At 35.7% G+C, this 18,267-nt stretch overlaps 2 protein-coding genes across 2 annotated transcripts; one reads left to right on the forward strand and one right to left on the reverse strand.

Annotated features, from left to right (window-relative positions):
• The first annotated feature begins 479 nt into the window (after nt 1–479).
• On the forward strand, nt 480–2,480 carry LOC115723123 (galactolipase DONGLE, chloroplastic). The gene has a single exon (XM_030652551.2). The coding sequence runs from the start codon at nt 663–665 to the stop codon at nt 2,133–2,135; it is 1,473 nt and encodes a 490-aa protein (XP_030508411.2). The 5' UTR covers nt 480–662; the 3' UTR covers nt 2,136–2,480.
• Nucleotides 2,481–7,464: 4,984 nt separating this feature from the next.
• On the reverse strand, nt 7,465–9,997 carry LOC115723580 (uncharacterized). Its single transcript, XM_061104764.1, has 6 exons — nt 9,586–9,997; nt 9,441–9,493; nt 9,089–9,392; nt 8,715–8,992; nt 8,347–8,575; nt 7,465–8,201 (listed from the first exon to the last, which is right to left on the reverse strand). Exons 1-6 carry the CDS (start codon nt 9,995–9,997, stop codon nt 7,465–7,467), a joined length of 2,013 nt encoding a protein of 670 aa, XP_060960747.1.
• Nucleotides 9,998–18,267: the final 8,270 nt, after the last annotated feature.

Genomic DNA, 18,267 nt, shown 5'->3' on the forward strand with positions numbered 1-18,267 from the left:
ATATTTGTCATCTATTTCAATACAACCGAAACTTATTACAATCACCAAAAGTATAGTAGCCGTAGCATAGTCAGTACTATTGTTATTGGATATTAGTATTTACTATTTTATTTTTTATAACTGATGCAATCTGATTAATTACTAATATTTTTTAAAAAATATTTTATTAAATTATATTAAATAATTTAATATTTAATTATATTAGTAGGGATATATTAGATATATTATAGAATATAACTGTTTTTTTTTTAGCAATTCTCCTAGTAATTTTATGTCCACTGTCCACATAGACAAAAACCCAACCGACCACTTAATTAATAGATTTTTGAAAACTTTGAAAACAAAAATAATTATATATATAAATATTTGGTAGTCAATACTCGCAAAACATGCTTTTCAGTATTCTCTTTACCTTTCAATTTTTTTTTTCCTTTTAATTATCATGTGGCTCCACATGTTGAATGAAACTATTCCTTCCTCTCAGCCCCCTCCACTCAAACCTCACCTTCCTATAAATCTCACTCACTCGCACCAAAACCATTGGAAGTCTTGAAACCCACTTCTCTCTCTTCACTCTCTCTCTTTCTCTCTAGCTCTCTAAAAAAGGAAAACAACAACAAACAAAAACAACTCTCTTGATTGGGAGCTATAACATAAAAATCATGGCAGCTACAATCCAACAAATTCTACATACTACTAAAGCCAATAATAGTAGTCATCACGTCACATTGTCAGACAACTTTCGGCCCCGTCCGCATTCTTTCGGGCAGGTTTCGTTGCCCATCAAATCCCACACAAAAACTTCAATTTCTTCTTCTTCTCTAACAGTCGACGCTGCTACTTTTCTAGCAACACTACCCACCACAGCCACAACCACAACCGTAACTTCAACCTCCATGTGTCAGCCTTCTAAGCCAGTTACTTCTAAACTGGCCGATATTTGGAGAGAGATCCAAGGCTCACATAACTGGGAAGACCTTGTCGACCCATTACACCCTTTACTAAGAAGCGAGATAATTCGCTACGGAGAATTCGTTTCTGCTTCTTATAAGGCCTTCGACCTCGACCCAAACTCCAAACGCTACTTGAATTGCAAGTACGGGAAGAGGAACATGATGAGAGAGGTTGGCTTGGAAAAATCAGGCTACGAAGTCACCAAATACATTTACGCCACACCTGATATCAACATCGGCGATACATGCAGTCGATGGATCGGTTACGTGGCAGTGTCGACTGACGAGGCATCACGCAAGCTGGGAAGAAGGGACGTCGTTATTACCTTCAGAGGAACCGTCACCAACCCCGAGTGGGTGGCGAATTTGATGAGCTCCTTAACACCGGCAAGGCTTGATCCTCATCATCCTCGCCCCGATGTTAAGGTGGAATCGGGGTTCTTGAGTTTGTACACATCGGACGAGAGCTCGAGCAAGTTCGGGACCGATAGCTGCCGAGAGCAGCTCCTTTCGGAAATTTCGAGGCTTATAAACAAGTACAAAGATGAAGACATGAGCATAACCTTGGCCGGACACAGTATGGGGAGCTCATTAGCCGTTCTACTAGCGTACGACATCGCTGAGCTCGGTTTGGCTAAAAACGACAACATCCCAGTTGCCGTTTTCTCGTTTGGAGGGCCGAGAGTGGGAAACTCAGAGTTCAAGAAGCGTTGCGAGGAGTTGGGTGTCCGAGTTTTGAGGATTGTCAACGTGAATGATCCTATCACGAAGATGCCTGGGGTTCTATTTAACGAGAATTTTAGGGTTTTGGGAGGAAAGTACGAGTTCCCTTGGAGTTGTTCGTGTTACACACACGTGGGAGTTGAGTTGGTCTTGGATTTCTTCAACATGCAAAATCTTTCCTGCGTTCACGATTTGGAGACTTATATTGGTTTATTGAAATGCCCCAACAACAGCAGTGTAGACGTTGACCAAAATTATAGCAAAAGGGATTCAACGACTACTAATTTTGACAACATTAATAATCATGTTATGATTATGGGTGGGGAATTTTTCGACAGAGCTAAAGATTTGATTTTGAGTGCTCAGGATTTCAACATGTTGCCATGGTTATGTGTTGCTGGCAATATGGTGAGTTTGGTGCAGTCACACGGACTAGATAATCAACTAGATTTTTTTTAGTTAATTAGCTAGATGCTATATATATGTAGATTAATATAATTAGAGTGTAGATTATGAGGATGATCAAGAGTAATTAAAACTCAGCCTTATGAATTTTAAATAGGGTAATGAGGGAATTACTAAATTATGTTTATCGATCGAGTGATGAGATCAGTGAATTAAATATATAATTGTACATTATGCTTGATTTTGACAGTACTTTTGATACAATCTATATGTAGATCAAGGCCTCTGCAAATGAATCAGTGGTTGTTATGATATGTCGAAAGATTTTGTAGTTGTACCTAATTGATAAATCGATGCTGATCGATATTCGATATTATACATACAGATTTCAACTTCTAATATTCTCATATATATAATTATCTAAATATAATATCTACAAAATTTCTGATTTCAAAATTAGCTATGCGTATATCTTGGTTCTTAATAATATCGTACGAAAACAATGCATACCTGATTACAAATAATATACATACCATATATATAAATATTTATTTGCATCAGGAACCCTAAGAAAATACACATTATATATTTATCATATAATTATAAGTAGTTGGAATAATTTGGGGCATATCGGAAGATCGTCGATCTCCCTCTGATCTCGATTTCAATATGTCCAAAGATATATAGTTTGTTGTTTTAAATCACTAATTAATTAGATTAATATATGATGAATATGCAGTTAGCTAGCCTATATTGATCAACACTGGATGGTGAAATTCAAACACATATCATGCAATAATAGATTTCCAGCAGGGGTTATGGATTTTCCTTAATACTTGTGCAGTACTATCACTAATTATTTATTCTAAGCAGTAATCCCAATAACCCTTGACGTTGACTGTGAAAGTAGCAAAGGCGGAGACTCTCCCAAAGCGAAACACACGTAAAAATTAGGTCAGATAACAAACTAATGAAAATATAATATATAATTTAAGTAATTCGCATGCACTACTTGATAAGTTAATTGCTTTACGGACACCACGTATTTGCCTAATTAAAAAACTCTATGACCAAACTCGAAATTTGTGCACATATATATTTTTAGTTGTATAATTAATTTTTTTTTATTATGTTATTCATTAAAAAAATACTCAAGTGATATTTAAAAAAAAAAACATAATACTATTCAAAATTTATTGTGAATCACAATTTTTAACTATTTAAATACTTTTTTTTTGAATATTTTATAATATTTTTTATTATTTTTAAGATATATATTATATAATATATTTTTTATTTTTTTTAAATAATAATAATAGAAGAATATTTTTGAGGTAAAATAAATTATAATAGAAATATATATATTTTTGGTAAACAAACAAATATTTACTACAAGAAATGTCACTTTTGTCCGCATATTTTTGTGCTGGCAAAAGTTGGTATTGCACTGGTAAAATAGAATCTACTTGTGATGTGTTGGCAAAAGGGGTTGGCAAATCAATGTTGGTATTAAAGCTTTTGCGAGCATAAAATGAAAAGCGCTGGCAAAAATGACTTTTCCTAGCGCGTAAATGCGCTGGTAAAAGTTAGATTTTAGCCACTGCAAATGTACGCTGCTAAAACTTTGACATCTTTACCAGAGCAGTTTGCGAAATGCGATGGTAAAAGTTACTTTTACCACCATAATAGCGAACTGTGCTGATAAAAGTAACATTTCTTGTACTACTATTGCACCAACAAAGCTTTTACAACCACTAATATCAAACCACACTCCCAAAAGAGAGGTCAAAAACCAAACAAGAGAGTAAAAAACTATACATGTAAAGCTGTCATCCAATCCCTATCATCATTAGTAATTTTTCAATGAGTAAAATTTTGAACTCTATAACAAATATCTTGCTGAATTCTTTTTTCTACAAACTGCTTTCAAAACTTAAAAAAGTCCCAAAGAGCCTCATTTCGCAGTCTCCAAATACGGTAGACTAGCATTGCCAAAGTCATTGTATATACCTGCCGTTTGAAATTAGTCAAACCTTTTCTATGGCTCAACCCTCTAAATAATCCCCCAACATTCGTATTTTGAGTTTTCCGACCCAACCAAGAGTTCACAAGCCTAAGACACTCTTGACTAAAAATGCAAGAGAAGAAAAGATGAGAAACATGTTCTCGGTGCCCACAAATCATACAATTTGGGTTGGTAGTAATTCCAAACTAAGCCAATCTAGAGCATGTTTTCAATCTTTCCAAACGAGCTAAAAAGCATGCATGCTTGAGAATGGGGATGAAAGTCGTATTGACGACATGCTTAACAAATGCAAGTTGGACGAGAAGTGATGTTTTTCCAATGTCGGACGGGTGAGTAACACGTAAGAACCTACCCTTGGGAGGGGAATAACAGCTGGAAACGACTGCTAATACCCCGTAAGCTGAGAAGCAAAAGGAGGAATCGGTCCGAAGAGGAGCTAGCTTCTGATTAGCTACTTTGTGAGGCAATAACATAGCAAGTCGATGATCAGTAGCTGGTCCGAGAGGATGATCAGCCACACTCAGACCCAACTTTCTCTAGAAGAGATGAGAACACTACAAAAAATAACTACCTTTTTAGTGACAACTTTTTAGTCACAACATAATTTTTTTGTGACTAAATGTACCTTTTAGTCACAACAAAAATTTACTTGTGACTAAAACATAGTATTTAGACACAAGTTGCCACTATTTTAGTTTTAGTCACAACAAGTATTGTAACTAAAAATACATTTAGTCACAACAAATTGTAATTTTTGTAACTAATACCTTTAGCCACGGATCTTTTAGTGACAACATAAGAATCATAATTTATAATTAGTAACAATTATTTTACTTTTAGTCACAAGTTTTATTGTGACTAAAAGTAAAATTTTTTGTAGTGGAAGAAGGCGTAATATGAATAAGTTTTTTATACACCAAACTAATAGAATAAGGAACGCGCTAACCACAAAATATAAAAGCATGCTTTGGAAAGATTTTTTTTTTAAATATGTGTTTAATGAGTTTAAATTTAAATTGTAATATTTAAAGAAATTTTATGTTATATAAATATAAGATAAAAGAAAAATAAGAGATATATGTGTATAATAGTGAATTTAAATTTATTTTTTTTTTATTTTTTTTAAAAAATAAATATATATAACCACATTTATATAACAAACATGATGCATGGAATTAAAAGTGGTGCTAAGATAGTGTTTGAAGAAATATGAATATATAAGAATAAAAATAATAATAGGAACAGAATATAATTAAATTTAAAATACTTCAACAAAAATTGATTAGTTTTTTTTTTTTATTTATTTTACATTAAAACAATAAAATAAATATTTCACTAAAATGGTAAAAATAACAATGTAAAATTTAATCAACTAAATTACAAAGGAATAAAACAAAATAAAAAAAAAAAAATTACCATTCCATTTTTTATTACATCCAACCAAATAGCAGGGACAGACACACTAATAAGATTGTGGGGCTATAAAAAAAAAGTTAGTGTAAAAAAAAATTAAATATTTTCTATTTAGTTAAATAATTATACAACAAAATAGTAAAAAGCCCCCACAAAATAGTTATAATTTTAATGTAAAGTAAATAATAAATATTTTTTATAACAATTAAACCCCACAGATCAAATATTCTAAGTCTGTCACTGCATTATGTTTCCGTTAATTTGTGGTAGAATTTTAAGGCACATGATGAGAAAACTTATTTTAATTATGGTCAGGTCGAGAGCTAATAACTAATAAAGATCAATCGAACCAAGCATAGTATATAAAAAGATCGAGTGATCATGTACGATATAAATATAGTCGTTATATCAAAAGTAAGTATTACATGGTAATTTTATATTTGGAAAGAGGTTACTTATTCGATAGATTATTATTAGATAAACATAGCTTGTATCATATTTCAATGAAAATAAAAATTATTTCTTTTTTTTTTTTTTTTGAATAGAAGGTGAACTTCATTAACTTATAATAGTCAAATTAGCTATTATAGAAGAATGTACAACACTAAGAACGTTGCTGACATTAAAAGTGCAATCAGTCCAATAACAAGAACCGCGAGCAAGACAATGGACGGTTTTGTTAGCAGATCGCGAGACAAAAGAGACAAACACATTAGTAAAACAGTTTAACAAATGTTTACACTCAGAAATTAACATACTAAAAACTGAAGGCATAGAAACGAACTAGAAATAGCTTGAACTGACACAAGAGAATCAGTTCCAATATTATACCAATTTTTAGCCTTGATCCAACTCAAAGCTTCCTTAATTCCAAAAGCTTCAACAGTGGCCGATTGAACATTACCAATTTTCAGAGCAGTAAAAGCTTCTAACAACTGACCGTCACTATCTCGAGCCATTACTCCAATGCCATAAGAACCATATGTTAAAACTTGCACCATTCACGTTCACCTTAATTTTATTGACTTCTGGTTTGGACCATTGCTCCTCCTTGTTTTGCTTGGCACCGGGCACCAACAAGGGATCAAATCGATGAGATTGAGCGTAACTCCATTGATCAAGGACTGAGCGTGCACTAATAACAACTTCTGCAGCAGTACGTATTTTTCTATTCCATAGCAACTTGTTTCTAGCTTTCCAAATGGACCAAGCTACCATTGAACCTTCCTAAATCATGCCTGGCCGTCCTCGATGCAGAAGACTCTCAAACCAGAGGGAGAAATCAAAGCCAACAACAGTAGCACTGATGTTCACCCCTGTCCGATTCCAGCAGCTTTGGGCATACTGACATTCAAGCAGAACATGGCTGATCGATTCTACATGTATGTGGCAAAAAACACACGAACCTGGGATATTGACATGTTTTGATTGGAGTTGCAATCTTGTAGGCAAACAATGAGTAAGTGCCTTCCACATAAAGTGCAAAACTTTAGCAGGGACCTTAATTTTCTATAATTTTTTCCACACTTCTTCCTCCATATCAGCACTCTAATTTCCTTTGTTGAATTGTAAATATTTGTAAGTACTTTTTACTGTATAGAAGCCTGAATTCTCATGTTTCCAATAATAGTTATCACCTCTCCCCGAATTGATAGGAGTGTTCAAAATAATGGAAACATCTCTGCTATTGAACAAATCTGTCACCAACTCTTCATCCCAATCTTCTCCATTTAACAGTATTAGTTGCCTCACTTTACATTAGTCAAGAGCTGGATGTGTACAAGTTACAAAGGGCTTATCATCATAAGCAAGCCATGGTGAATTCAACACATCCACATCACCCAAACCAATTCTAATTTTTGCACCAGCAAGCAGTAAAGTCTGAGCTTCATGGATGCTTCTCCATATGTAGCTCGGGTTGGCTCCAAGAGAGGCATTTAACATTCAGCAATTGGGGAAGTATCTTGCCTTGTACACACGGCCTACTAGAGAATCCTCCCCCTGCAGCAAATGCCACACTTGCTTACCTAGCAATGATAAGTTGTAGTCTTTGAGGTTACGGAAGCCAAGACCCCCACTACTTTTGTATCGACTTAAACGACTCCATTTGATCCATGTAATTCCTCGAGATCGTTGGGAGGAAGTCCCCCACCAATACTTGGACATCAATCTTTCAAGCAAAGTACAAGTTTCAATAGGTAGAAGAAAAACAGACATATCATAAGACGGTATGGCTTGAACAACTGTTTTAAGTAAAATCTCACGACCAGCTTTACATAGAAATCTGCCCTCCCAACTTAAGATTCTTTTTTCCATCTTCTCTTGAAGGAAATTTTGAATAGCTTTTTTCCTTCTACCCAAAATACACGGCAGCCCCAAATAGACACTTTGATCACTTGCAGGAACCATTCCCATCCTTGCACAAAGTCTGTCACGAAGGTCAAATGGTGTATTAGCACTAAAGAAAATGGATGATTTGGCCCTATTAACTTGTTGACCTGATGCCATCTCAAACATATGTAACAACCGAAGCACATTATCAGCTTCATTCTCCGTTGCCTGACAATAAACGTAACTATCATTGGCAAAAAGCATGTGAGAAATAGTTGGCACACCATTAGCAACCTTACACCCTCTAATGTGACCACTTCTTTCAAACCTCTTTATCAATGAAGATAGTCCTTCCACAAAAATAAGAAACAAGTAGGGGATAAAGAGTCCCCTTGCCGAATTCCCCTACTTGGAATGATTGGACCAATCTCATGCCCACCATGAATGACCATGTACTGGACTGTAGAAACAGTAGTAAGAATCAAGTCAATAAACCGGTATGAAAACCCATTGTTCTCATCATAGCCCACAAAAAACCCCTCTCAATACGATCATAGGCTTTACTAAGATCGAGTTTCAAAGCCATATAGCCAGTCTTCCCTTTCCGTTTTCTTTTGAAATAGTGTACGACTTCATAGGAAACCATTATATTATCCGAGATTAATCGGCTCAGAATAAAAGCCAATTGATTTTCAGAAAGATTTGGGGGAGCATAGTCTTCAATCTATTAGCCAACACTTTAGAAATAAACTTATACAAAACATTACATAAAGATATTGGCCTCAAATTGCCCATGATACTAACATTTTTTTTCTTTGGAATAAGAATAATATTAGTGCAATTTAGATTGTCAGGTAACACACCTGAATCAAAGAAGTTCTTGACTTGTAACACCACATCATGACCAACCACATCCCAACATTTTTGGTAGAACCTGGTGTCATTCCATCAGGCCCTCGAGACTTATCTGGGTGCATTTGGAACAATGCACTTTTTATCTCCTCTTCAAGAACCGGACTCAACAAGTCCCTATTTTGAGAATTAGAAATCGAAGGAGAGATACCAGCAACAACGACATCAGTAAGAGAACTAGTTGAAGTGAATAATTCAGAGAAATAAGAAAGGATGGCATCTTCTAATCCTTAATTCCAATCCACCCAGTTACCCAAGTGATTCCGAAGCCTTGTAATAGCATTGTTTTTCTTACGCGATGTAGCCTTGGCGTGGAAGAACTTACTATTCGAATCTCTTACACGAAGCCAAAGTTGTTTCGACCGTTGTTTCCAAAACAACTCACGTTGAGTAAGAACCTCAGCCAATCTTTTTTCTGCAATTTTAAATTCTGCCATAGAAGCATCATCTCTTAATCTCTTCAACCGCTTAATATCACTTTTGCACCTCTTAATACGGTATTTGATGTTCCCTGTGAATTCATTTCCCCAACTTGTAAGACTCTCCCCGCATCTTTTAATCTTCTTTGTAATTGAACCTCCAGCATTGGCATCCCATGAATCTTGAATCACTTGCACACACAGACGCTCCTAAAGCCAAGCGTTCTCGAATCTAAACTGATGAGGAGCTGTAGTTACATTCTGATTCACCAAATCGAGCAACAGAGGACAGTGATCTGAACTTGTTATTTCTACATTGATAAGCTAGTCAGAGTTAAAAAGATTAATCCAAGAAGGAGTGGCCATAGCACGATCAAGACGAATTTCGACCCAATTTTCAGACCCACGACCCCGTTCCCAAGTAAAGGATATCCATGTAGTTCTAAATCAACAGGATGGCAATCAGAGAGAGCTTTTTGGAACCCTTCAATTAAGCCATTAGGATACCAGTTACCCCCTTTTTTATCTGAATGAGAGACAATGTTATTCATATCCCCAATTACACACCAAGGAAGTGAAGATTCATCAGTAAGCGTGCGAAGCAAATTCCAGGTCTTATATCTTTGAGAATGGTTAGGTTCACTATACATTCCAGTTAACCTCCATGTCTTCTTATCTGCAGTCGTAATTCTCACATCAATATGATAGATAGAATACCCCAACACTTCTAAATCATTTTGGTTTCTCCAAAGGAGACTAACACCACCACTATGACCCCTAGCATCCACTGTAAACACACCTTCAAAACCAAGCATCACACGAATTCTTTCAAGAGATTCCTTTAGATTTATTGTCTCACAAAGGAAAATAAAGTTGGGTTTCTTTAAAAAATTATTTCTATTTGTTATACACTATTTTATCATATTTTATAGAAAATGTATGGTGTGTTGCTCCTATACAATTATCCGACTCCAGCTAAATATATATATTCACACTGATCAATATATATGACTCACGTAAATACCATGTCACAAGATATTACATATATAATGTAAGATCTCGGTTTGATCGAGTCAAAATCAAAAGAAATATATATGTAAAAAAAAAGCAAATAGTCAGACCCTTTTCCATCACTCACTCGTCTTCTTCTTCACTCACTCTATTTTCTCTCTCTTCAAAACACAAAAGAAAAACATACAAACCCCATCACCGGCAGACTCCGGCGACCCATCTCCGGCCATCGCCCAGCCCCACGTACCGGACAAAACAAAACTCCAGGTGTCGGTGACCTAACCCCCTAAGCGGCGCCACTCCTTTTGCCGCTGCTAGCTCGGGATCGCAAGTCGAAGTTTGGTTGTTCAAACTTTGAACAGATTTTTCGGTCACCTTCGGTGTCCGTTTGATGGGCCGTCTTCACCACTAAACTCAGCTCGACGAGGAGAACAACCAACACTAAACTATTTCACCTAGCTCGCTAGTTTTTCTAGTGATATTTTTGTAGCTCTGCCCCTTTCTGGCGACATCGTGTACTGTTTTGACAAACTGTCGGCATGGGTGTGATCTACTCGTCGAGGTGATTATTTTGATATACACTACCCCTATTTTCGGCGATGTTTCTGGTACACCAATTTTTACCGCCACCAATAGTTAATGTACACCGCTTAGGTGAGGCTTTGGAATTCCAAATTTTAAATATAGTCAAATTATATGTTGTTAGACTCAGTTTTGAATGTAGAATGCGATGATAATAATTATTTAACCATTTAGTGGTATAGGTGAGAGTAATATCTAAGATTGGACTAAACAATTGGAGCTCGGGACTTGAGAGCTTAAGATCGTCTTTTGGACAAATTTTAACGACTTGGGAGAGAGGTAGGGACTCAACTTGATTATTGGACTTGATTTTTAGATGTGCTGTATAATATTAGACATATTCTAAATATTTATGATTTGCAAATTATTTAAAAAATTGAAACTTAATCTGCATATTTTAATCTAGACTGTTCTAGGGCACTGAGTGCCAAATATATTTTTGTACAAATATTTATGGAGGTTATAATTTTTGGGTTAATTCAAAATACAGCCGTTATGCTGCCGAATTATCTAAAAAATAAAAAAGAATATGTTCTTTTGTTATTCTTATTAATTGCCTGCTCTTGTTATACTGATGAGAGCCATGTTGATCATGTTCGGTGCATATTGTTGTTTCACGACCTAGTCTCTATGTCATTATAGGTATATCAGGTGTGCACTCACCTGTAGGTGAAAGACCTAGAATCTGTACAGGGAGTGAATAAAATTTGAGCCCCGATATTATGGTGGATATCAAGTGCGACTACCAAGTTTTGGATGTCATTTTCTATGATTGGTATTGAGAGCTAGGGGTCTAGTGGACGATGTGATATGCATATGTGACGTTTGATTTGTGATTATTTGTGGTCTCTCTACTTTATTTATACATATTGATACTGTTGATGAGATATTTTATTTTTACAAAGCTAACAATGCAGGAATTTTTCTAAACCAAGGGTCCTTTGATATTAGTTGTTTTCCTACTAGTCTTTATAAGCTCACCCCCTATTTTCTCCCATTCCAGGAACTCAGTTTGATGCTAGTTGATGAGGATGGTACCGTTGAGGAAGAAAGTCGTTATTAGTTTAGTCTTATTCTACTTTTTAATCTTCTAATGAAACTGATTTTGTATTTAAACTGAAATGGATGGTCTGTATGACTTAAATTAGCTATGTACTAGTTAGAAATGAGGAGTGATGGATGCTAGGTATTATTTTTGTATTTTATTGACTTATTAAATCTATCTATTCAGTGATTACATAACTGTGGGGATATTATTGTTCTTTTATATTGATGAGTGGTCCTAATTTTGTTACTAATATTTTCATATTAATACTGGAGTTAATCCATTACTTTTAAATTAGTATTTTGTAATATAAATTAAAGGATCATTTATAAGCTTTATCTTTCTACAAGGGTCAAAGTGTGACTTTTGACCACCTAAGTTATGGATATTACATATCTACCACACCCAAGGGCTCGGGTCGTGACATATAATATATACGTATATATAAATATATATCTATAAATGATATGATTATATATTAGCGTCTGAGGGTAATAAGAAAACAACTTGGGGTTATCAAAAGGCTCTGTTTTGAGCTGTAAATATAGATGAATCAGCAAGCTCGGTGTGAATGTGAGAGATTGTGAGAATATTATTAAGAGTTAATATTGTATCAATTTTGGTTGTTCAATCAATAAAAGGAGAAGCAACATGTTCGAATAGAAGTAGAAAGCCTTTTGAAAATAATAGAATTGCCATAATAAAATTGGAGGAGTATTAGAAATTATTTTTCCAGGATTTAGATTTGTTAACATGTATGTTGATTATATTCTATAATCTAACACCCTAAACATGATTTCTCTAAAACAATGAAATTAAACACATATAAAGTTTAAGAAACCTTACATTGGAGGCAGCGAAATAATATGTCTTCTTCCGCTCAGATCTCTAACCCTTATTCCTTTCTATCGTAGAGTAATGACAAGATCTAAGCATAGATCTTCTTCAGGTGTTGAATTCTTCACAGTCTTCCACACTATGATTGAGTATTTGACTTGATATGAGTGGGTATGTACTCTATCACTATGGGGCTAAAATTTATGAAGAGAAAGAGAGAGGGGGATTTGAAATAGAGAGAGAGAGAGAGAGAGAGAGAGAGAGAGAGAGAGAGAGAGAGAGAGAGAGAGAGAGAGAGAGAGAGAGAGAGAGAGAGAGAGAGAGAGAGAGAGAGAGAGATGGCTGTTTCTTAATTTGAAAAATTTGACTGAGAGACTTATGTTATCATTGTCTCATTTTAGGTTAAGAGCTATCAGTATATTTATAGCAATTCTTCTAGGTTTAGGTTTCAATTATATACAATTAAAAAATATAAATAAATAGCTAAATTTCTCCTCAAGTGGCCGGCCATCAGATGTGAGCTTCACTAGTTACGATTTTACTATTTAATTTAACAATTTATCTTTTCTTTCACTAATGCTATATTTTATAATTGGATAATTATTATTTTGGACCTTGTTTTTTACAGAAGTTACCAATTGGACCATCTGTTTTGTTAAATGACAAAATGGACCACGTATTTTCTAAAATAGTACAAATAGAGCCCTGAACTGATTTTTTGTCCAAATAAAATTTAATAATAATCTGATCTAAAGGTGTTATGACAAAACTGTTTACATTTTCTGTATCTATTCGTATTAGGAATTTTCTTCAAATTGTTTATGTTAAAAAAAGAGTTGTCGAAAATTAAGCTCAGGGTTTTACCATTTTGGAAAGTACAGGGTCTATTTTATCATTTAACAAAATAGAGGGTTGAATCGATAACTTTTGCAAAACACAGGGTCTAAAATGGTATTTATCCTTTCTAATTTCAATCCTTTAAATGTCAAAATTATTTATTTATTAATTATAATTAATAAAGTCTCATAATTAACAAATAAACTCTAAAACCAATTTTCTTCACAATTAAGCCATTGCTAAGTGAAAATTCATAAATAAAGACATAGTCTATGTAAAGACCGCTTAACTTTAATTTGAAGTTAGCTAATAACTAAGGCTTACTTATGAAATTACAATATTAATTATGAATTATGTTCTTATAGAGATTTATTTAAATTCAGGGTGTCTTATTTATGTCGTATATAAATTTTACGTTTTTCCATGTTTTGTGCCCCGCAATAATGGAACGCGGCGCGTGGCCAATAGAATCACATTTTAATATTTTTGTAATAGCGGGGCAACTTAGTTAGACATTGAGAATGTTGGGATTATTCGAGGATTTAGAAATGACCAATATACCCCTATGTAGCATGTATGCTTTTCGGTGTGTGTAAGGGAAAATGGTCTTTTTCCATTTGTTGGCTTTTGTCTTCTAGCGAATTAGTAAATTATTCCAAGCTTTATTAATAAGATTATAAGTTAGTATATACTTAGAATTATTATGTTTATCTTTTACTAGTTAGCAATTAAGAAAAATACCTCCTTCCTTCTCTCTCTCTCTCTCTCTCTCTCTCTCTCTCTCTCTCTCTCTCTCCCGAACTCTCATGAAGGTAGGAAGGAGTTCTGGACTTTTAAACTTTTATTCAAAGGTTTCTAGCAGAATTTTAGTGTATCAATTCAAGGTAAATCCATAAGCACCATTCTCTTTGATTTTTCCTAAATTCTAAGCTAGGTTTTATGTTTGTTTTTGATTTAGGGCTGCTGTAGTTCTTCTTGATGTTTGAGTTTATATTCTGAAGTTAAGATTATGTTATTTGAGCTGAATTAGAGTTAGTTTGTGGCTTGGCTTGGTTGTTAGACAAGGTTTGAGTTTTAGAACACAAGCTTATGTCTTTAATGATGCATTAAGTTTTAGGGGTTGTTTCTTGTTTTTGTTGCACGGATTATGCTTATTATGGTGTATATAGGTGATTTGAATGTTATTAGGTTGTTTAGAACCAAATTGAGGTGTGTAAAAGATTTTGAGATTTTCCTGCATTGAACTGGTTCACCAATTCAGGGGGACCTATAGGTACCGGTCGACTGGTTGGTCCCCAAAAGATCCCACAGAATTAGAATTCTAGTTGGGGAACCAGTCTACTAGTTGGGGCATTTTAGGGATCCGTAGTTTTTCTTGTTTCGCAATATTTAGGGTATTGCCATGTTATTCATCGATAGGGAAACTTTTAGTTTTAAGTGTAAGTCCCCAAAAAGGGATTTAGCGTATCACGTATCAGTTTTCCAAATAATGTGATTTAGGGGGTCTATAAATCGTCGAGCAGGTGTTCCACTCAGGTTTGCCGACACATCTGAATTTGAAAATGGGGTAAGATTAGTATAATGGTTGCATTTATGTATACATATTTAGCGTACATGTTAGTTTCCGTCAGAATAACATCTCAGGATATCAGTGAGGTGTACATAGAGTTGCACATAGATACCAACGTACATATGTTAGGCAAATCTATAGCCATCAGATTAGCATATCAGGGCATCAGTGAGGTGTTCATAGAGTTGCACAGAGCTGCCAACAGATATATGCTAGGCTATCAGATAGTATGAACTAATTGCTACCACATCGGTATGACTAGAGTACTAAGTATAGACATGATTCGTAGTTAGTCATACTTTGTTGAGAACGTTCCTAACTCAGTCAGTAGATTGTGATTAGGTATATGGGTGCCTGGTTGCGGTCTGAATATATGTTTATGTTTATGATTATACTTTTCTTACTGAGTTTTTCGACTCACAGATATTGCTTGCATGTGTAGGTAAGGAAAAGCTAAGGTTGAGCAGCCGTGAGAGCGAGCAGATGAAGATTGTACATATCGGGGCGGTTAGACTTAGAGCGTACAATCTTTGAGACAATAGGTTGTACTTTTAATGGTTGCTAGGCGACAAGTTTTGTAATAAATATTATGTAACTCAAATGTAAATACCTTTTAATACGGGATCCCGGTTATGTAAAACATATTTATTTTTTATTTTAAAAGTAATTCAGTAAAAGTTTTAATTATTCATAGTTTTCAATAAACTGGTTGATTAGCAACGAGCTGCATAGTTAATATAAAATAACGACAGCACGCCGAAACTTGTATGGTGTTACAATTTGGTATTAGAGCCACCGGGTTGTCTTCCAAAGATCATCACGACATGTACAATCATCATCAACGATCGACTCGACTCACGGTTCAGTAAGCCTTTATTGCCTTAGTAGTTTATTTTAATAGTATGCTATTAGAAAAGCTTGATAGAAGCATGTTAGTAGCACGATAGTTGAATAGGGGCATGTATTAATTTCCAAAATAAGAGATAGTTAGTAAATTATTCTTGATTGTGATCTGACCAGGCTAGCTCGTGGTTTTGCAAGCTGTTTTATTAGAATGAATGTCAGGAAAAATGCGAGAAGCCAGGAGGTAAGGTCAGATACAGTGGCAGTCAGGGAGTTTAGTTTTCTCCGGAAAGATGTGGCCGAGGTAGAGGCTCAAGAATTAGGGCACGCAATTGGGGAGATGCTAACCCGCTGCAGGCTTCCCATGAATGGGAAAAAATTGGTTGCAACAATGCAAACCAGAATCAACAAACAAGGCGAAGAAATTAGACGCCTGAGGCAGCAAGGTGCTCCTACAATGCTTGCTCCAGAAGTGCAGGTGGCTCATGCCCCTGCTGTGCAGGCAGGGCCGATTGCTATAGTGAACCGAATGGAACCACTATATGTAAGGTTTCGCAAGCAGGAACCTCCAGTCTTTTGGGAGGTTATGATGTGATGAAAACTGAGCAGTGGCTGACAGTTATTATAAGAATTTTTAATTTGATGGGTGTCATCGGCAATGACAGAGTGGTCTGTGCCACGTTCCAATTTTAGGAGGATGCCCTGGTTTGGTGGGACATGGTGTCCCTGACTCGTGTTTTTATTACAGTTACCTGGGAAGAGTCCCAAGTGTTGTTCAATGCAAAGTTTCACAACGAAGCGGTCAGAAGTGCAAAAAGAAAAGAATTTACCCAACTGATCCAGAAGGAGAATATGAGTGTTACCGAATACACAACTCAGTTAGATCGATTGGCTAGGTTGGCCTCGAGAATTGTGCCAACCAATTTCAGCAAGAAATAAAAGTACCTGGATGGATTAAATTTGAAAATAAAAGATGATCTTGTGATTACTACTGACAAGAACACCATCTATGCTGATATGGTGGGGAAGGTACTACGAGCTTAGGGTACAGTTGTGTGCACCTAGGAGTTCTCAGGGACTCAGGTTGTTGGTGGAGCCCCTACTCCTCCAACCTTTGGTTATGGTAGGGGTTGTAGTGACTTGACCACTGACCAGAAAAGAGAAAGGCACCATCTGTACCTGGTGGCTCAAGTCAGAATAAGAGGTTTTGAGGGAACCAGGGTCGAGGCAACTGTCAGGGTGGTTCCAAAACCCGATACACTTACCCGGAGTGTCCCAGTTGGAAGAAGCATCATCTAGGTGAGTGTAGAGGGAAAGGATGTTTCCAGTGTGGGTTGCCAGGACTCTATAAAAGAGAATGCCTGCAGCTTAAGAATGAAGAACATAAGTCAATAGAAAAACCCGCTCTAGGAAGGGTGTTTTCTTTTACTCAGGCTGATGCAGAAGCTAGCCCCTCAGTTATTACAGGTCAGCTCTTGGTCAGCAACTCTTACTTCTCTGTATTTTTGGACTCTGGGGCCACTTACTCTTATGTGGCAGTCAGGATTTTTAGTAAATTGAATAGACTGTATGATAGTTATGATAAAGGGTTTGGAACCCTACTGTCCAGTGGAGAATTAGTTATCTCTAAAAGGTGGATTAGGTCTATGCCGATAAGAGTTGAGGATAAGGAGTTGAGTGCTGACTTGTTAGAATTAGGTTTAGCAGATTTTGATATTATACTTGGAATGGATTTCTTATCCAAGTACTCGGCTAATATTGACTAAAACGGAAGATGGTGATCTTCCAACCCAAGGGCGAGGAACCATATGTTTTTGTTGGATTGGTTCAAAGATCCTAGATTCTAGTGATTTCAGTATTAACAGCTAGAGATTTATTACAAGGTAGATGTTTAAGATTTTTGGAAGTGGTATTGGATATCACATGACCTGAGACAGATCGGCCAAAAGATATTAGGGTGGTTTAGGAATTTCTAGATGTTTTTCCTGATGAAGTTCAGGGTTTACCACCGCAGAGAGAAATCAATTTCATTATCGATCTAGCATCTAGAGTAGAACCAATTTCTAAGGCACCTTATAGAATGGCTCTAGCAGAACTTTAAGAATTGAAAATTTAGCTTTAGGGGTTTCTTGACCTAGGGTTTTCTCGGCGTAGTGCGCCACCCTGGGAAGCTCCTATATTGTTTGTTGAAATGAAAGATGGATCCTTACACATGTGTATTGACTACCGAGATTTAAATAAACTGATTATTAAGAACAAATATCCATTACCTAGGATCAATGACTTATTCGATCAGCTTCAGGGGAAAACGGTCTTCTCAAAGATTGATCTCCGATTGGGTTATCATCAGTTGAGAATCC

The sequence above is a fragment of the Cannabis sativa genome, chromosome 9 (genome assembly GCF_029168945.1).
Source record: "Cannabis sativa cultivar Pink pepper isolate KNU-18-1 chromosome 9, ASM2916894v1, whole genome shotgun sequence".
NCBI lineage: Eukaryota > Viridiplantae > Streptophyta > Magnoliopsida > Rosales > Cannabaceae > Cannabis > Cannabis sativa.

Coding starts and splice junctions, on each gene's coding strand:
- LOC115723123 (XM_030652551.2), top strand. CDS start 663: ATGGCAGCTACAATCCAACAAATTCTACATACTACTAAAGCCAATAAT.
- LOC115723580 (XM_061104764.1), bottom strand. CDS start 9,997: ATGCTTGGTTTTGAAGGTGTGTTTACAGTGGATGCTAGGGGTCATAGT. Junction 8,993..9,088: donor TCGTGTAAGAGATTCGAATA/GTAAGTTCTTCC, acceptor ATTGGAATTAAG/GATTAGAAGATGCCATCCTT. Junction 8,576..8,714: donor CAAGAACTTCTTTGATTCAG/GTGTGTTACCTG, acceptor GTTGGCTAATAG/ATTGAAGACTATGCTCCCCC.